General features: G+C 40.6%; 1 protein-coding gene across 1 annotated transcript in view; it reads right to left on the bottom strand.

The window, feature by feature from the left end:
* Positions 1 to 298: 298 nt before the first annotated feature.
* Positions 299 to 20,996, bottom strand: part of GDF11 (growth differentiation factor 11) — a 504,637-nt gene continuing 483,939 nt past the window's right edge. The window contains exon 3 of the mRNA XM_075337001.1: positions 299 to 7,837. Within this exon, the coding sequence (XP_075193116.1) occupies positions 7,457 to 7,837 (381 nt within the window). The 3' untranslated portion in view covers positions 299 to 7,456. The remainder of the gene's footprint in view (positions 7,838 to 20,996) is intronic.

Below are 20,996 nucleotides of genomic sequence, written 5' to 3'. Positions count from 1 at the left end.
ACTTCATTTTGTTATTCTTGCTACATGAATGCCCCCGGTTACACTTTTATTTACAAACTTCATTAATGTACATTGCAGTTTAGAGTCCATTGTTGTAAGATAAGTCTGTTCTCTATTGACCAGAAATGTATTCAAAAGGTTACAAGAATTTCTATGCAATTCGGTACTTTCCGGTTTCTAAAAATTACATGTATAACCAAACCCTTGTAATTTTAATCCTTATTTATCCTTTATTTTTTCAAAATATTTTAGATTTTTTTCTACATAATTGTTATGAAAAAATTAACTTTTTAGCACTTGGGTTGTTGACTATTGTTTGAACATGTTTCCCAGTGGAAATAAAATAAAAGCATTTGGCTATATTAATGCACTTTATTGTACAAAACAAAGTCTATAAAAAAGGAGGAAGAGGTACTAAAATGTATGAAATTTACAATAACAAGTACTAAAACATATTATAGAGTAACACCATTTATACACAGCATGAAGAGCTTGAAAACCACATTGTTTCTCTCTACCAGTAGAAAGCCAGCCATTTACAACCATTATTGTGTTGCCCTAAGGTTTTTAAAACTGAGACTGAATCAGCAAAGAAGTATACAGAGTAATTTAAGATAAAGCAGACAGAACCAGTAATTTATGATACAGGAGAAACATAATGTACATGTGATTAGGTACTAATGTTACAAAGGATTATACTTGTACTTAATGCTGACTTGGTGCTGCAAGTTTATTCATATTTCATATTTGCAATTCTAACATAAAATCTAAACCAATAGACTTCAGTTTTCATGATGGATCTGTTTTATCAAGCAAAACCTGCCGTAACAGATTATGTACTATCATCTATATTGAGATCACTGTTATTTTTCAGTTCTTTGATATTTAGGAGTTGTGTGCCAAAGATGTTGTATAAAGTCAATGAACAAGAAAAAAAAAAGATCAGACAAAAAACATTCTAAACAAAACTGCATGTAATATCACAGGGAGGGGTTTAGGATAGGCTGCCTTGCCTGGAGCCAATAAAACATCTCTATCAGGGATTTGTCCCCAGATGTTCACATAATTTATAATACTGATCTCCTGTAAATCATAGGGACCCTTTCGGCCCCCTCAGGCAGTAGAACCTAACCATGTTTTTACTTGCCATACTGATACATTACAGCTAGTGTTTCATGGCATTAATAGTATGCCAGTATATCAGCTTACTTACCACAAGTAGCACAATTAACTTAGCTCAGTGAGATACTAAGAATATTATAGAAGAACTGTTCAAATTAACAGATGTGTCCTTTCCTACCTTTCCTCTTCTCTTGGCATATCTCAGGATGAGTGATGCAAGATGACCAGCTTTGCAAAAAAAAACATTATTTTACTACACTTGGTAGTTGTTTCTGCTATATTTGTCAATATATAGCCACCCAGAGGTTGTGATGTGGATTGTAGCTTGTCAAAAGTTTTACTAGCACGTTACGATAATGTATACATTTTTTATGGTGAAAAATTGTAATCCTTAACTAACTCCATGCAAAGTAAGGCGACCCATTTGCCCCAGAGTTAACAGGAGAGATAATCGCATTCTTTACTTTGAGTGTCCAAGTAGCTAATTTTTAAGATACTTTGGAAACTCAGACCAGCCCATTAAGACTCCCTGACCTACCGTGTCTTCAGAGAAGTGACCAAGTTTGCTACATAGCTAGCCATGCTTTGGAAGTGATACATCTTCCTTAGAAATGGCATAGCTTTAATTGCTGCTTTTATGGATAGATACAATTAAAATATTTCAATCTTCTACACAAAAATACAAGTAAAAGAACAAATTGTCAAAACATTGGTGTAATTATATCTGCAATATATATTTAAAATAATTGTCAAAGTACAAAGAAATCCTCTTCAGAAGACCACTTCTTGGAGGAGACCAGCACTTGTATTTACACCAGATGTCCTGTCAAAGATTTCAAGTTCCATCAAATACTATTCATAATGGCCATCATCAATGAAAACCATTTTGTAATGCAATTTTTTTTGTGGTCATCTCAAAAAAAGAGTTTTCACGGTATTGTGCCTATGCCTTATAAACATATCTGTAACCAATTCATGTCTTAATTTGCTTGGACTGCTACATTAAACTGAACAATACCAATGGGGGATCCCACAGTTTGTCCTTGGAATAATTTATATTAGTTAAATATTGTAATTAAATTAAACATAGAATTGAAACAGTATTTTTATGGAAACGAAACATGTTTTCAGGAAAGTCACAGCACCAAGTTTCCATCATAGGAAAAAAATTCCTTTCCAATATAGACAAATTATATGAGAACATGTCTACACAGTTCTCGCACACAAATCTGTATAGGAGAAATATGAGTCAACAAATATACATAAATTTACACACACCGATAAGGCAAAAGATCTAATGTCCCACTGGTAGGCAAAATGTTCCGTCATCGGAGTATCTGTCATTGACCAATGATAGTATCGTTGGGCATTGTCATTTTGGCAGGTCAATACAGAAAAGAAAATTCTTCTTGTAATTTCTTTTCAAAGAGCAGGTAAAAAAAAAATTCCATCTGTTAAGAGTATCCAGGCGCCAAATGCGAGTGCAGTAAATGGTGTGTGCTTTTGCATGTAGTTACGAGAACATCAGGTAATGATAGTAATAATGGTTATATTGGAGCTCAAAGCTTGAAGCTGCAAACAACTGTTCACGGATTACAAACAGTCAAGTAAAGTTTGTGACAAATATAGTCCATTAAAGTTTGTGGAGGCTTGCACAGCAACACAGGGCTTAATTTGCATTTGGCATAAGGATAATTTCACCCCCTAAAGTAGGCATTAGTTTGCTTTCTCGCTTTTTTTTATCAATGGCAGGGTAATTGCCTTTCCGCAGAAAACAACCTTTTTTTTCCCAACTCAATACATACCTGCTAAAAACTGACACACAGGTAAACATACACAAATAAATGATGGACAGTCCCAGCTTGGAAGGAACTACCTCTAGTAGTCCTGGATGTACAATTCTGATGCATGTGTGTGCTTACAGTGCAATGCCTCCTATAAAGAATTTACAGCATCTGGACAACCTGTCCCTTCAAGTCTGGAGCCTGTTGGAGACTAAACAGGAACAAAAAAATGGCATCTCTTCTTCCACTGGTCCAAAGACCTTCTATAGTGCAAATGGTGCCATTGAACCCCCCTCCTACCCAAAATAAAAAAAAGTGATCCTTTGGACCCCCACTGCTAAAGAAATACCCATCACAAATGTTTCAAAAATAAACTGAACCTATAGGTGATTTTATTTCCTCTACATTTCGGAACTATGAAATACACTGAAGACTGTCTCTTCTGCCCATACTTGTATTCCTCACAGCTACTATTATTGCTGATATTAGATTTGAAGTTAAATTGTTCCTTTAAGTCTAAAATAATCGAAAAAAAAACCCCCTTAAAAATAAAATTATTTATATTTCAGTCATGTTTTTTGGACATTGCAAATCTTCCAGAGCCTATTATATAATTACTCATCTTCTCCTAGTCACAATAATTTAAAGCTATTTCCTTTGAAATCCAAAATTTGGGGTAAATTCGAGTAAAATCTATATACAAGTGCCTTTCAATAAATTAGAATATCATGAAAATGTTAATTTTTTTTTTTAGTTATTCAATACAAAAAGTGAAACACATATATTATATAGAGTCATTACAGAGTGATCTATTTCAAGTGTTTAATTCTGCTAATGTTGATGATTATGGCTTACAGCCAATGAAAACCCAAAAGTCATTATCTCTGAACATTACAATATTTTATAAGACCAACTGAAAAATCAATTTTTAACTCAGAAATGTTAGCCTACTGAAAAGTATGTACAGTAAATGCACTCAGTACTTGGTCGGGGCTCCTTTTACATGAATTAGTGCATCAATGCGGTGTGGCATGGATGCGATCAGCCTGTGGCACTGCTGAGGTGTTATGGAAGACCAGGTTGCTTTGATAGTAGCCTTCACCTCGTCTGCATTGTTGGGTCTGGTGTCTGTCATCTTCCCCTTGACGATACCCCATAGATTCTTTATGGGGTTTAGGTCATGTGAGTTTGCTGGCCAATCAAGCACAGTGATCCTCTGGTTATTAAACCAGATATTGGTACTTTTGGCAGTGTGAACAGGTGCCAAGTAATGCTGGAAAATGAAATATCCATCTCCAAAAGGTTTGTCAGCAGAGGGAAGCATGAAGTGCTCTAAAATTTCCTGATACATGGCTGCGCTGACTTTGGTCTTGATAAAACACAGTAGACCTCCACCAGCAGATGACATGGCTCCCCAAACCATCACTGATTGTGGAAAATTCACACTAGACCTCAAGCAGCTTGGATTGTGTGCCTCTCCACTCTTCCTCCAGACTCTGGGACCTTGACTTCCAAATAAATGCAAAATATACTTTCATCTGAAAAGAACACCTTGGTTCACTGAGAAACAGTCAAGTTATTTTTCTCCTTGGCCCAGGTAAGACACTTCTAGCATTGTCTATTGGTCATGAGTGGCTTGACACAAGGAATGTGACACATAGTTACATAGTTACTTAGGTTGAAAAAAGACCTAGGTCCATCTAGTTCAACCTTCCTCCACCAGTTCTACATTTAGTCACTAAGTCATTTATAACCAACAATGTTTTGTGTACTGAGGAAATCATCCAGCCCTTTTTTAAAAGCTGTTATAGTATCTGCCATTACTACCTCTTGTGGTAGTGTATTCCACAGTCTGACCACTCTAACTGTAAAGAACCCTTTCCTATTTAGGTGTCGGAATCGCTTTTCTTCCACTCGCAGTGAGTGCCCCCTGGTCCTTAGTACTGTCTTTGGAAGAAATAAGTCATGTGCCAGTCCTTTATATTGACCACACATGTATTTATACATATAAATGAGATCTCCTCTGAGACGTCTTTTTTCTAAGCTAAACATATCTAACTTTTTCAACCTGTCATCATATGGGAGGCCTTCCATTCCTTGTAATAGTCTAGTTGCCCGCCTTTGAACTGACTCTAACTTCTGAATGTCCTTTTTAAAATGTGGAGCCCAAAACTGGATCCCGTATTCCAGATGTGGCCTTACAAGTGATTTATAGAGGGGTAACAATATGTTGGGATCACGGGATCTAATCTCTCTTTTTATACACCCTAAAATCTTGTTTGCTTTAGCAGCTGCTGCTTGACATTGAGTGCTGCTGCTCAGCTTATTTGTAATGAGAATACCCAAGTCCTTCTCCTGTTCTGTAGTCCTGAGTTTACTTCCATTTAATGTATACGCAGCTATAGGATTACTCCGTCCTAGGTGCATTACTTTACATTTATCAACATTAAATCTCATTTGCCATTTGACACTTATAGTCCATGTCCTAGATACGTCTGTGTGTGGTGGCTCTTGAAGCACTGACTCCAACAGCAGTGCACTCCTTTCCTTAACAATCCTTTCAAGACTGGTTATCCCGGCTGCTTTTGCACCTTTTTCTACCACACTTTTTTCTTCCACTCAACTTTCCAATAATATGCTTGGATACAGCACTCTGTGAACAGCCAGCCTCTTTAGCAATAACCTTTTGTGGCTTACCCTCCTTGTGGAGTGTGTCAATGACTGCTTTGTGGACATTGTTAAGTCAGCAGTCTTACCCATGATTGTGTAGCCTACTGAACCAAACTAAGTGACCATTTTAAATGCTTAGAAAGCCTTTGAAGGTATTTTCTATAATTCTAATTTTCTGAGATGACTGTTGGGTTTTCATTGTCTGTAAGTCATAATCATCAAGATTAACAGGAATAAACACTTGAAATAGATCACTCTGTAAGTACTCTATTTAATGTGTTTCACTTTTTGCATTGAATTACTGAAATAAATTAACTTTTTGATGATATTTTAAATTTATTGAGATGCACTTGTATTTATATATACTGTAGATTTTGGAGAGCAAAAGTCTACTTAAAGGGCATTTAAGGACCAAGGCACTGAAGTCAGAATGGCAAGATACTTTCCCTATAGCTGCAAGCGGTTAATATGTGAACAGCTCTCGTTTTTTCAGTATAAATTATTGTCGTACATTACATAAAATAAATGATCATTTTCTCAGTGTCCTAAAATATGTAGAAGCACAAGAATGGATAGGTACCTAGAACATATTGTATTAATGCAACTTAAAATTATTGGGTGACTTCAGGTATCATGGGTGCCCTGGTGTATCATTTTGGGAGCCCTTTTTGAAAAAAAAAATCCTAACTATATAACCAAACCAAATAGGAATTATAACAATTGATGAGTGCAAGTTGATTGAAATAACAGAATGGGCATGCTTCCTTTGTAGGATAAACTGAAAATGGAAATTAATTGAAGTTTACTGGTCTGTATATCACAAACCAATTAAAAGACATGATAAATAGGAACTTTACTCAAATCTGATGTTAGCCCAATCCCTGAGAAGCATCAGCACTGTGATTCCTTGTGATTTCATACTTACTGGACTGCCATAGGATGAAAATTCAGCCTAAGCCCTAAACATTTTTGAGCATGGTTTCTAGTTTATTATGTTTTCAAATGTTAAGATAAACCTGTTGATTGCTGATCCAGACCTATGCCACTGATTTCTGAACAGGATTCCTGATACATATGCTGCGTATGGCATATGACTAAGGAAAGGACAAAGACGTTACATGATTAGCCGCAAGTGGAAACTTACAAGGAATTCTTTATTTAACTTATGCTTTGCATTTTGTATTGCACAGAGCAGTAGACACAGGCAACTTCCAGAGGATATTCTTCTGGAGTTTCCCTTTAAGGGAACAGTTGCAAAAGATTAAGGGTAGGAGGGAACTTCCAGTGATTTTAGGGCGGTTATGTATGAGTGAGTAGCACGCAAAGCGCAAAGCAATCCATGCAATGCACTTTTGAGAAGACCAATCTGAGAAAATATTTATAATGCAATAGGAAGTTGTCAAGTGCAAAACAGATATTTTTGGCCCTAGTTTGCAAACAACAACTTGCAAGACATACTAAAAAAAATTAAAAAAATAAAAAATCTTAGAAGTGAATCCCCTTCATACCCATGAAATTTGCATTTTTGCACAATGATTAGCTTTCATTGTAAGCAGGTCTGTTTCATCCAGTGCAATATGGCACATCATGATTTGAGCTGCTACTTGCTTTTTTCATCATAATTTTATAAGTACGGGCCCAAAACTGAAGTGCCATATTGACCACATGTAAAAATAATGGCAGTCATCGCAAGAGCTTCACTAAATGCAGAAATAACACATACAAGTGTCAAATCTCTAGCGTTTTAACTAGGTTTGGATAAAGGGAGTGGCAGCATATACACGGCACTATCCCCAATACCAGATTTTGGTCTGCTTGTACCCTTGAGAGAAAGAAAAGACTTGAATAAGAGCAGTTATAGAGGACAGAGAGCCAAAGTCTTAAGAGCATCCACAACGATCTACAACCATTCCAGGGATCTTGCCATAAATAATTTGCTGTTTGTCGTTAAAATATAGCATATTAATCGGTGACATTTTGGTTGGAGTACAGCAAGGACCAGCAGAACCCCGTGGATTTGCTTGTTGGACAAGATGAGTGTGGGGGTACTTTTGCATGAACATGTATTCACACTGGCCAGAACAGTAGTTGGCTTTGTAACGTTTGGGAGCAATAATCCAGTCCCAGCCAAAGGCTTCAAAGTCCACAGTAAGCGGATAGCGGCAGCAACGTGACTCAGTAGAGTGCTCATCACAGTCAAGGCCCAAATTCCGCCTTGATCGCTTGTTGTTCTCCATAACACGCAATTCCATAAAGGGGTGCTGTATGAGAAAAAAAGTATTCTTACAAATAAGGCAATGTGAAAAGAAGAGAAGACTGAAAGTAATATGTCCAATTATAAACACACTGAAATACTTCCTTAAGCCAATTTCACATGAGCATAATCCACATGAATACGTATGCACCAGAGAAAGAAACACCATATAAAATATAACCTTTAATAATAAATTTAAAAGGTACAAATAACACCAAAAAAAATCTCATAGTGAAAGGGGAGGGATTCTCTGGGATAAGCAGTACCATGATTAGTAATACCAGAAAACCATAAAAAAGTAGGGAGACAGCTGACCCTAATGGGCCCTACATCTGTCCCTACCTAGCAATGGAGGGTATGACACCCTAAGGTTGTGGCGCCCCCATTCACCGACGGGAAACCCTAATAGTCCCTAGCTCACCCTATACTATACAAAAAGGTGCACCACCAAAACTAAGTGAAAAACAAAGGTAAATTGTTAAAACACCAAACTAATATAACTCAGTACTAATATGCTATAAATGACAAAGTTATCACTTTTATACCCTCCATTACTTGGTAGGGACAGACTTAGGGCCTATTAGAGTCAACTGTCTCCCTACTTTTTTTCTGGTTTTCTAGTATTACTAATCTTGGTACTGCCTGTCCCAGCAAATCCCTCCCCTTTCACTATAAGATGTTTTTTGGTGTTAATTGTACCTTTTAAATGTATTATTAAATGTTATATTTTATATGGGGCTTCTTTCTCTGGTGTATACGTATTATTGTACCTCTTGTTCTACATTAGCTGCGGCTTTTGGTCTTGTTTTTATAGTCCACATGAAATAATGGGTCTAAGGGCCTGAACTGACGGTGTCCCGGGAATTTTTTACAATGTCAGTTCAGATCCTTAGACCTAAGGTGAAGCCGCAAATTGCATCCATCATTTAACTTCATCATTTTCTGAAATAGAGGAATTAAAGGAGCCATGCACCAACTTGACGTTTCTGCTTTGTTTCTGCATGACCAATAAAAGTGGCAGTAGTCTAATTGGAAGAGTGTCTGCAGGGGAAAATTGAGTTATATTCTTGCTACAGTTGCTCGCTTCTAGAGATCAAGGTTTTACTGGAGTAGTGAACAAGCAGCACTTATTAGACAGTAAAACTACGTGACCACGATCCAGCATGTCCTCTCCTGTGGGTCCGTGAGTGTTCTAAACAGGAGACCGTAGTGGTCCATGCCAACAATCAGGGTTCGGGCTGCTGTGGTCTCACTCTGTTCTTCCTGCAGAGAACAATTGAAGCTCCACAGCAAAAAATTGACATGCTGCAGCTCGGGAAGCCCCACTACAGGTCAGTTTATGCTGTGGGAAAAACAAGCACAGTGGGCATAGGATTTCTAGAAATCCCATCCACTGTGCTTGTCCTGTACAACAGAGGGTTTTGAACGCAGTGAAAACATGCTGCATCGAAAATGCTGTGAACCCTTATCGTGGGCATGTAGTATAAGAGCACTTTAATGTCTCCCCCTGCCCATGTCTGACACACTGCTCAGTACACACGATACAGAGTAGAATATCAGTCAAGTAGCGGTGTGCGCGATTACAGCGCTTGCACTGTGTACTCACCTCCTGTTCCAGCGCTGTTCCAGCAGTGTCCAGGTTCGGATTGCCGGGGCTCACATGGGGTTGTGACATCATGAGAGCCCCGAGTTAAATCAGCGCCAGCTTCTGTCTCCCTGCTTTAAGTTTAAATGAACAATGAACAGGAATTGAGCAGCAGCTGCAGTTTTCACTTCCTGTTGAATAAAGCAAGCTTTACACACAGCGACATCGCTAGCGATGTCGCTAGTGAAAGCACCTGCCCCCGTCGGTTGTGTGTCACGGTCAAATCGCCGCCGTGGTGCACAAAATCGCTTACACCCATCACACTACTTATCTGCCTCCTTTCTAAAGGTGCGGTTCGTTCGGCGTCACAGCGACGTCACTAAGCAGCCGCCCAATAGAAGCGGAGATGAGCGACCGTAACATCCCGCCCACCTCCTTCCTTCCTCATTGCGGGCAGCCGCAGGGACGGTGATGTTCCTCGTTCCTGAGGTGTCACACATAGCGATGTGTGCTGACGCAGGAACGACGAACAACCTGCGTCCTGCAACAGCAATGATAATCGGAATTAGAACGACCGGTCAACGATCAACGATTAGGTGAGTAATTTTGATCATTAACGGTCGTTCGTGCGTTTCACACGCAACGACATCACTAACGAGGCCGGATGTGCGTCACGAATTTTGTGACCCCAATGACATCTCGTTAGCGATGTCGTTCCGTGTAAAGCCCGCTTTACTCATTTCGGTCTAAGCTAGGGAGACAGAAGCCCCTGCTGACTGGAGGCAGGGCTCGCAAAATGTCACAACCCCATGTAAGCCCCAACTCCGCGATTCTGGACCCTGCTGGAACAGCGCTGGTCCAGGAGGTGAGTGTAGGCTTTATTATTTTACTGGGTGAAACATGTGGAATCAGAATGGGTTGTCCCAGTAGTGGACAACTCCTTTAACTGTGGGATATGCTTTATATGGTTTTCTAGATATATATCTCATCTGTTTTCTATATTGCTAGGCCAATGTTGTACCTGGACCTAAGCTGCTGTTTTTCTTATGACATCAGTTTTTTATATAGTCTTGATTACCCTTTGATATTACTAAAGCTATAATTTTATATACAGTACTGTGTAAAAGTTTTAGGTTATGCGCCTACAAAGGATTTTACTCACATCTTTGACACTGCATATTTTTATTGAGTCATAAACACAGCATTTTACAGGCAAACTGTATCAGATTTATAGAAATCTCCTGCCCACTGTACTTCTTTTTTATGCTGTGTAAGCTCACCTGGGGTGCATTTTTCCAATCCACTGCATGTCCATGTCTCTTGCAGGCACGCTGAGTCTTCTGTGCTGAATTTCTCCATAGACTTGCATTTGATGCGGAAATTCCGCAAGTAAAAAATGAACATGTGTCTTTGGTGCATTTACAAGGTCAAAACGCATCAAAAACACCTGTTATCCACACCTAATTATATCAATATGAGGAAGTTTCAAAACAAAGCACCTTCATTTCAAGGGGACACCAAACATACAAAAACGCAGAGTCAAAAACGTGAGAAAAACGCAATTTAAAAAAAGCAAGTAAACTAAGATGCGGAGATGGTGCAGAAATAGTACAGAGTCCAAAACTCAATGGATCCTGATTAGAGTTGAGCGAGTACCTAACTATGTGTACTCGCTATGCTCATAGTGAGTACTGTCTAATACTCGTGTATTCATTCTGAATAGCGTGTGCAATGCAAGTCAATGGGGAATACTCGCAATGTAACGAGTAACCCGAATGACGCACTATTCGATACTTGCACTAATAGTACGGTATTCGGGTTACTCGTTACATTGGGAGTATGCCCCATTGACTTGCATTACACACGCTATTCAGAATAAATACACGAGTATTAGACAGCATTCGTAATTAGTATCGCAAGTACAAATAGTTAGGTACTCACTCAACTCTAATCCTGATTGTGGGAATATAGCTTAAAGCCAATGTGGAAAAACTTGTAAAGTAAAAATTCTCTAAAATATATGTTTTAATAGTGTATGTTCATCAATTAGCAAAATGCACAGTGAATAAACTAAAGAGAAATCTAAATCACATCAATATTTGGTGTGACTGCCCTTTGCCTTCAAAACAGCATGAACGCTATCAACTCATCTAGGTACACTTGCACAAGGGTTTTGAAGTAACCTGACGCTCAGGAAGAATATAACAAACATCTTTGAGAACTAACCACAGATCTTCTATGGATCTGGGTCGGCGCAAATAATTTTGTATCTTTCCTAGACAGATTCAATGATTTTGAGTTCAGGCCATGCCCCGTATGTACGCCCTGTACATAGAAATCATGGGGCCCCATAACAGAAGTTCTAATTGCTCCTACCCCCAAAACAAACAAATAAAAAATAATTAATTTTCAGCTGGGTCACAGAAGAGGATATCTCATAAATTTGCAGCCCTTAGAAAATAATTTTCCTCCTATTGAAGCCCCTAGTGTGGTATCTCGCAAAGTGAACATCTCCATGGGTACCAGAAGTATAGAGGTTTTCATAAAAATGTTGTAATTTTCTATGTATATTGTATACTGTAGCATATTGTGAAAACCTGCTGACAGGCAGCCCTCAGAGGGTTAAGATTCCCCTGTGCAGTCAGCCAATGACTGCAGCTGTATGAATCACATGTGAGTGGGAGGAGCTAACTCCGGCTACACAATGAAGGATAGAGTTGGTTAGGAGACCCAGTTGAGAGGAAAAAGAGGGAGTTGACATCCTCCATTTTGAGAGGATTTCTAACGCATCGCTAGAAGGATAAATTGCCTCTATGTGAAGAACAACTCAGCCCAAAATGAGGAAAGTTTTACCTCAAAGGTCTGACTATCTGTAAGTGTGGGAACCTCGAACTGTAAGTGTGGAAAACACCGACCAACTTTCGCTACCTGTAAATAGTTATCAACCTGTTGTCCCCAGTGAAGAAAACCTGTCCATTACCAAAACAGAGTTGTTTTATGATTAAAGATTAACAACAACTATCACCACCATCGGACTCTACTGTGCGCCACACGAGGTTACAACAATTTTTGGCATCACAAACAGGATGTTACCTCTGTACCTTATATGCACTGAAGACAGTGTTATGCTATATTGTTGATATTGAAGGAAATTGATGAGAAAATTGTCAGTATTTACTGCCTTAAAGAATTTGTACTGCGCCACAGCTGTTGTTGAGACTGTACACAAGCCAGTGGCTGCTTTATTGGTTTTTGCTGTCCACACTGGGCATCTTTTGTTGGCTGCATCTTGCCTGGATTTTTCAAGAAGCAGCCAAGATGCAACATGTCAATTCTTTTTGCGTTTTTTAACGTGTTTTTGAGCCCTCTAGTCAATAGATTTGACTTAAAAAACGCAATGGGCAAAACGCGGTAAAAATGCATTTAGATGCACTCAAGATGCACTGACACAAAAGATGTCGCATGTGAACATAGCCTTAACGAAGAGAAAAGGGACAAAGTATGCGTGGCGCAGTGGCAAATTTTGACCACTCTCCTAGCCACACCCATTTGGCAGTAAGGGGCGTCCAGCAGATGACCAGGACTGTTCATTCATTCATAGCAGCCAGAATTTTCTCCTATTTATACTAGCTTCACTATATGACATATTCCTTTTTTTGTGGCTATAAGGCCGTGTTCACACGTTGCAGAAATCTGGTGGTTTTTGTTTTCTGCAGGTGTCTGCATCAAACTATACAATAACAATATTCTTTGATTATTGCATTTTTGCTGAATTTTTTTATGCCTTTTCCCCATTAATTCATGCATTTTTGGTGCAGATGTGAAGCTGCGTTTTTAAGGCTATGTGCCCACGTGTGTGTGCGCTCTGCACCGCAGCGTAAAAGTCACTGCATGTCCGCTTCAGAGCGCAGCTGAAAAGCTCCGTTCTGAAACTTTGGTGACTGCAGAATTTGTGCGCTCTGCATGCTGCCTCTCAGCAGAATGATGACACAATGCAGAGCGCACGAAAGAAGTGACGTGTTGCATTTTAGAACGCAGTGATTTGGCAGCATGCAAATCGCTGCGTTTTAAAACGCCACGTGGGCATGGATTATGCACAATCTTCATAGATTGTGCAGTGGACACAGGACACATGCAGTTACGCTGCAGTGCAATGCGCAGCGTAACTGCATGCAAATACGCAACATGGGCACATAGCCTAAAGGGGGCTTTACAAGCTGCGATCTTGCTAGCGAGATCGCAAACGATCGTACCCGCCCCCGTCAGTTGTGCGACACGGGCAAATCGCTTACACCCATAACACGGACTTACCTGTCCTGCAACGTCGCTCTGGCCGGCAATCTGCCTCCTTTCTAAGGGGGCGGGTAGTGCGGCTTCACAGCGACGTCACACGGCAGCCGTCCAATAGAAGCAGAGGGGCGGAGATGAGCGGGACGTAAACATCCTGCCCACCTCCTTCCTTCTGCATAGCCGATGGAGGCAGGTAAGGAGATGTTCCTCGCTCCTGCGGTGTCACACATAGTGATGTGTGCTGCCGCAGGAACGACGAACAACCTGCGTCCTGCAACAGCAACGATAATTGGAATTAGAACGACCGGTCATCAACGACCTAACAACATCGCCAATTAGAAGAAAACAATTAATTGGTAATGACGCCGGATGTGCGTTACAAACAACGTGATCCCGACGATAATTCATTAATGATATCGTAGCATGTAAAGCCCGCTTAAGTGTTTTTATAATACAGAAAAGCTTGGATTCTGCTCTTAAAAAGTAACTGCAGTTTTTTCCATGAGTTCTTTTAAGTTCCACATAGAAATCTCTAGAGAATAATAACATCAAAACTGCAGTATAGCTACATCTTTTCATGTAATCACATCCATAACCAGCAAAAAAAATCCATATGAACATGGACTAAATGTCCATGCAAAGTGGATGAGACGTCATGAATTCTTCGTCCTCTGGGCGTCTAAAGACACTGCTGAACTATGCGATTATGGTGTATTTTTTCTCTATAGGCTTTGTGGAGCCTGAAGTGCCATCGCATTTTTAAACGCAGAATGAAATATTTTCTGTAGTATTAAAATCCAGTATAAATTCGGATTCACATCTGCTCCAGACATGTATCTAATATTGGGGAAAACACATAAAAAACACAGCAAAAACGCAATAATCAGAGAAGATTGTTATTGTGTTGTGTGGTGAGGACACCTGCAGAAAAAACGCATTTACGCTACGTGTGAACACGGCCTCGGTGATACATTTTTATTACATTTTTTATGGGTTTAATAGCGTAAATTAATCAATTGCACAATGTGTTTCACTATTTACTGATCCACATAAATAATCTAATCGCTGTGTCATTCGGGTCATTACGATCACAGGGACACCAAATAAGTCCATGTTATTTGCTGATTTGTGATATTTATTATTTTATATATATAAAAAAAAACGCAATCAAAATTACATTATTTTTAAATTATTTTTAGGAATTTTATTAGAATGAAAAAAAACCTCTTTTCCTCTCCCTCTAGTCTAGAACACTGGACATAGAGATGCACTGCTCTGTACAATGGAGCTCTATATCCAGTGTAATCTGCTGTGTAAGATTTCATCTATATAAAATCCTTCTTCTGGGGTCATCAGAGCCTGTGGCTCAACAGCTGCTGCAGTAAGATGTTTTAAAGTTGCTGGTTTGGTTCCAAAGGGGGCTTAAATGAAATTATTTTCTAAATATACATTTTTGTAACTTTTTTCTCATTTCTTTACAGTAGTTTACTGCAACTACATAGAGATTCCGCATCTATCTATCTATCTATATCTCTATGTAGCTCAATTATCTGCTTCTGGCTTCTCTGCCTGCAATATGTAGCGCCCCTGACTACATCAGGGTCCCACAGGGAACTGCATCCTGCCCCCCAGGGTGCAGGGCCAACCCCCCATGGTTCCAGGTTCCCATCAACAGTGTCACTAACACCCGCACTACAAATCCCAACCACACCTCACACCAGACCTGTACAGACACACCAGTGGGTTGGTCAGGTTGGAGCAGGGCCGCCCACCTAGGGGTCTGGCAGACTGGTGGGAGGGGAGACATAGAGTTGAGAGTTAGCCCTCAAAGAGTGAGGAGCTGGGGAGTTGGAGCTCCCAGGGAGGCGACAGGTTGGGTCGCAGATGGTGGTCCGGGACCACAGGAGTCGGAGACCCAGTCGCAGGGTATTGGAGGAGGTGTAACAGACTTAGTTTTGGAGAATGGTCAGCACCAGAAGTCCAGTAACCGGACCAGTACCGAGCACGGCAGGGTACAGGACCCTAGATCAGGGAGTAGCTTCACGCAACCTGATAATTCACCTTTGGAGGATAGTCTGTTTATGAACTTTCCTCAAGCGGTCAGAGATTGAAGGCATCAGCACAACGCGGGGGATAGGGTTCTCCAATCTACACAACCCACTAAAATCCCAAGTGCCAGCCATCAAGAGCACAGCTGCCACACACACAGGTCGCGGGGCCCCGAAAGCTTTAAGCTGAGGGGCCACAACGGTCAATCAATTTATGCACGGAGGCAGGGCTCCGGACTTACCAAGTGACACTGGTGGGAGCGGGACCTGGACGGGCTTCCCCCGTAGAGACTGTGGTACCTAGAGACTTTGGTTTACCATCTGTGTAAGTGTCTGCTCATTCCACCTAATCCAGCACCACAAGTACCGCAGTGAGTGATCTGACCCCTGCACCCTGCTTTTCAAGGCCAAGCCACCAGTTTCCCAAATCCCCACTGTCCGGGGCCTTACCTACCTGCGGAGGGACTGACACCTGGCTGCCCCCACACCATCTGCCCCGGTACGCCCTTTGGCAGCAGCGGTACTCCCTTTACCGCAACCCGCAGGTGGCATCACGAACATTTATCTCCTGTAAATACCCCCCTTTATATTCCAGTGGCTGCAAGCCCCCGGGTCCGGAGACCCTCGAGCCACAGCAACCCTGGATCCAAGTAGTTCGACTGCTGCAGGGGCGGCACAAATACAGGTAAACATTACCAAATTAACAAATCCTCCTATGCCTCTCAATAACGGCAGTGGCTCAATGATAGAGCTGCTGCCTAAAGAGAATGAATTATAGTCCGGGCATATCTCCTGGAGACGAGGGTAAAGTGACTAGCTGCAGCCAATAAATTTCTGTGGCTCAAGCAATGCCATTAACCATGCCATACTACTTTGGGGCACCCTGACTCCCCAGCTATAGAGGAGAACCCCACACATTAAGGGACCTTAATGAGAAAATACAGGCAATGTTCAGATTGTACCCAATGAGCCCTGAACAAAAAGTTGAGGTACTGATTGGTCAGCTAGGGAGCGCTGCAGTAAGGGAAGTTAAATTTTGGCCTTCTAGAGTAAAGAAAACTGCTGAATAAATACTAGACAGGTTAAGAGTTACATTTGAAACAAGAACCCTGTCAGAGTTAAAGATGCGCTTCGTTGGGAAAAAGCAGCAGTCTAATGACTCTTTAAGAGATTTTGCCTTTAGATTACAGGAAGTTTCGCATGTCCTTAAGCAGGCTGATCCCTCAGATGCTGACCAAATTTTACAAGAACAATTTATTGAGGATGTAATGTCTGACAATACCAAGTTACAGATGAGAATGCTGGCACTACAACATCCTGATAGTGATCTTTTAGATTTTAAAAGAGACTGCCATAAGAGTCACACCACCCAAACCTTTGCCAGTCTACACAGAACTTGTTGATTTGTATCAAAGTCCAAAGGCGTGAAAAATGGTGTGAATGAACAAGAACATGCTGTATCTGCCTGTGCCAAACCTGTCATTGTTCAGTGCGCTCCCCAGCAGGTACAAGACACTACTAAAGAGCTTTGTGGTCAAGTTGTGGAACTAACCAAAAGTCTCGCAATCCTATGCAAAGAAGAAAAAGAGTTGAAGCACCAACCCAGTCAAAAGGACCATCCTTTCTTTTTCCGGAAGTTGCTACCCAACAGTCCCCGGAACAACTACTACCGGACAGGTAGGAGACCTACTAACAGATTTGATTCCCTTAGTCAGCCGATTTGCAGCAGATGCAATCATAGTGGCCATATAGAAAGAGAATGCCAGCCTTTAAATTAGAATTTCCTGAGGCCAAGGACCAACCCTCAGTAGTGATGGGCGATCCCCCCGATGGTCGGGATCGGGGAGTCTCGTCTGATCATTTTGAAAAGATCGAGACAACACGATCTTGTGTCCGATCACTGATCTCGAACTTTACAGTTATGGAATGGCGTGGGGGGGGCTGTAAAATAAAGTATATAGTTAATAATAAACATTGTCATTATACTTACAGGTCCCGTGACGCATCCTGCAGACTCTGTCTCCCACCGCTTCTGCTTCCGAGTCGATCATCGCTCTGCCCTCCCGGTAACCAGAATGACTCAAGGACCTTCCGTGATGGTATAGCCATGTAACCAGTCACGTGTGAAAGTTGTATTATCTCATTGGCTACAGACTGGTCACATGGCTATGACGTCATGCAAGATCCTGTAGTGACAGTGGATAGGGATGGGTGCACATGCATGCTGGTACTCGATGCTCGCCCAAGCATCTCAGTACTCTGTCTACTCGGCAAGCGCCGAGTACAGACAAGATGCTCGAGCACATGCTCATCTCCCCCTCCCTGCATGTTGGCGCTCTTTACAGAGTCACGCCACATGCAGGCATTGGCTGCCACACACTATAATGCCACAGCCGGTGAATAACGGCGCCAGGAATCAGGTGATCGGTGATCACCGTTGCTATAGTAACCCGCTCGATAGGTTACAATGGCAATGTTGGCAGCGGTGAAGTCACCGCTTACCAACCCGCAGCCTCTGCTCGATTAGACAGCACGGGGAACAGCAGCGTTCTTCCTCCTCCCATTGCTTAGGGATATAGCAGAGCTAAATTGGTTGAAGAAGACCAGGATCGTGGAGGGGTGAGAGGGAGTAATAAAGATGGAGTCCCTAAGTGTGTCTGTGCATTTATTTCTAATAAAGTATTTTTTCTCTGTGTGGTGTCTTTTTTTAACCTTTATTAGAGATTCTTAATGGCCGGGTCAAACTTGGCCTGACATTAAGAATCTCGGGCTTAATACCAGCTGGTAAAACAAAGTTGGTATTAACCCCTTATTACCCAGCATGCCGCCTGGCACCAGGGCCGTTGATACAGAGCCAGAAGATGGCGCTTCTATGATGGCGCTATTTTCTGGGGCGGCTGCGGACTGCAATTCTCAGAGGGGGGCCCAGAAAGCTTGGGCCACACTGCGCTACGGATTCCAATCCCCAGCTGCCTAGTTGTATCTGGCTGGACACAAAAATTGGGCGAAGCCCACGTTGTTTTTTTTTTTAATTATTTCATGAAATTCATGAAGTAATTAAAAAAAGGGCTTCCCGATAGTTTTGGTTCCCAGCCGGGTACAAAGAAACAGGTGGAAGTTGTTGGCAGCCCGTACCTGCCTGCTGTACCTGGATAGCATACAAAAATAAGGCAAAGCCCATGTCATTTTTTTTTAGTTTTTTGGCAAAAAAACAACAAAAAAAAAGGGCTTCCCTGGATAGTCCATTAGCAGGGAAGGTAACACCAAGCAATTGGGGTTATCAGCCAGTAGCTGCTTGGATTACCCTTAGCTGGCAATAGACAATGCAGCGGGAACCCACGCATTAGTTTTAATTATATTTTTAAATAAGGGACTCCCTGACGAAAGTGACGCCGAAACGTGCGCATCGGACTGGCGTCACATGTGTACACAGGTCTTCTACTGAACAGGTAAAAACTTCCTATCTATCATGTCTCCATTTGGGTGGTCTCACTACACACCTGCTCTGGATATCAATGTATAACAAGCCATATAAGTGATACCTTTTGCTGTAATTATACATTTTTTCACAGCATTGTTTCACAGCATATTCACAATGTATATTACAGCTATAATCACTGTACATACCAATGTAAGTGTTATTATCAGTATATATAGTTTTGACCCCAATAATATCAATAGTCAGCTCTATATATTTTTAAACACTTCATATTCTGGATATTGTTTTTACATGATTGCTATTTATACTGTACTATACCTGTGAACACTTGATTTTAACTTCTATGGTATTTTATATCCTCACTTACTTTATTTTTCACAGCTAAATAAGTTTACAGCTATAGTGTTGTTATATCCAATTTAATACTTACGCTGACACCTGTTTTAGACTTTTTAATATTTATACATGTGATGACTCTGTTCTAGTTATTCTGCCAGTCGGCATTCATTAATTTTTAATCAGTAATAAAATTATCTTTGACCAAATCGGTTTCTCTTAGAATTTTTAGTTCTAAAAATTTAGTGCCTTGTATTATTCCCATAGGTCGGCTACATCCATGTGACTCACACATTATTTGAATATATGCACTTGTCATTTTATATCATAAATTTTATGGTGTTGTGCACGGTCGTGTTTTCTTTGATCAATTTCTGTATGTTCAAACTGGACTGGAAGCACCTCTCAATGTGAATAGGTGCGTATCTGTTCATGATTCATGATATATATATATATATATAAAAATATATATATATATATATATATATATATATATATATATCTATATATATATATATATATATACATATATACAGTCATATGAAAAAGTTTGGGCACCCCTATTAATGTTAACCTTTTTTCTTTATAACAATTTGGGTTTTTGCAACAGCTATTTCAGTTTCATATATCTAATCACTGATGGACTGAGTAATATTTCCGGATTGAAATGAGGTTTATTGTACTAACAGATAATGTGCAATCCTCAGTTAAACAAAATTTGACCGGTGCAAAAGTATGGGCACCCTTATCAATTTCTTTATTTGAACACTCCTAACTACTTTTTACTGACTTACTAAAAGCACTAAATTGGTTTTGTAACCTCATTGAGCTTTGAACTTCATAGACAGGTATATCCAATCATGAGAAAAGGTATTTAAGGTGGCCACTTGCAAGTTGTTCTCCTATTTGAATCTCCTATGAAGAGTGGCATCATGGACTACTCAAAACAACTCTCAAATGATCTGAAAACAAAGATTATTCAACATAGTTGTTCAGGGGAAGGATACAAAAAGTTGTCTCAGAGATTTAAACTGTCAGTTTCCACTGTGAGGAACATAGTAAGGAAATGGAAGAACACAGGTACAGTTCTTGTTAAGCACAGAAGTGGCAGGCCAAGAAAAATATCAGAAAGGTAGAGAAGAACAATGGTGAGAACAGTCAAGGACAATCAACAGACCACCTCCAAAGACCTGTAGCATCATCTTGCTGCAGATGGTGTCAATGTGCATCGGTCAACAATACAGCGCACGTTGCACAAAGAGAAGCTGTATGGGAGAGTGATGCAAAAGAAGCCGTTTCTGCAAGCACGCCACAAACAGAGTCGCCTGAGGTATGCAAAAGCACATTTGGACAAGCCAGTTACATTTTGGAAGAAGGTCCTGTGGACTGATGAAACAAAGATTGAGTTGTTTGGTCATATAAAAAGGGGCGTTATGCATGGAGGCAAAAAAACACGGCATTCCAAGAA

Source organism: Anomaloglossus baeobatrachus, chromosome 2 (genome assembly GCF_048569485.1).
Source record: "Anomaloglossus baeobatrachus isolate aAnoBae1 chromosome 2, aAnoBae1.hap1, whole genome shotgun sequence".
Taxonomy (NCBI): domain Eukaryota; kingdom Metazoa; phylum Chordata; class Amphibia; order Anura; family Aromobatidae; genus Anomaloglossus; species Anomaloglossus baeobatrachus.
This window is presented reverse-complemented; position numbering and strand designations above follow the sequence as displayed.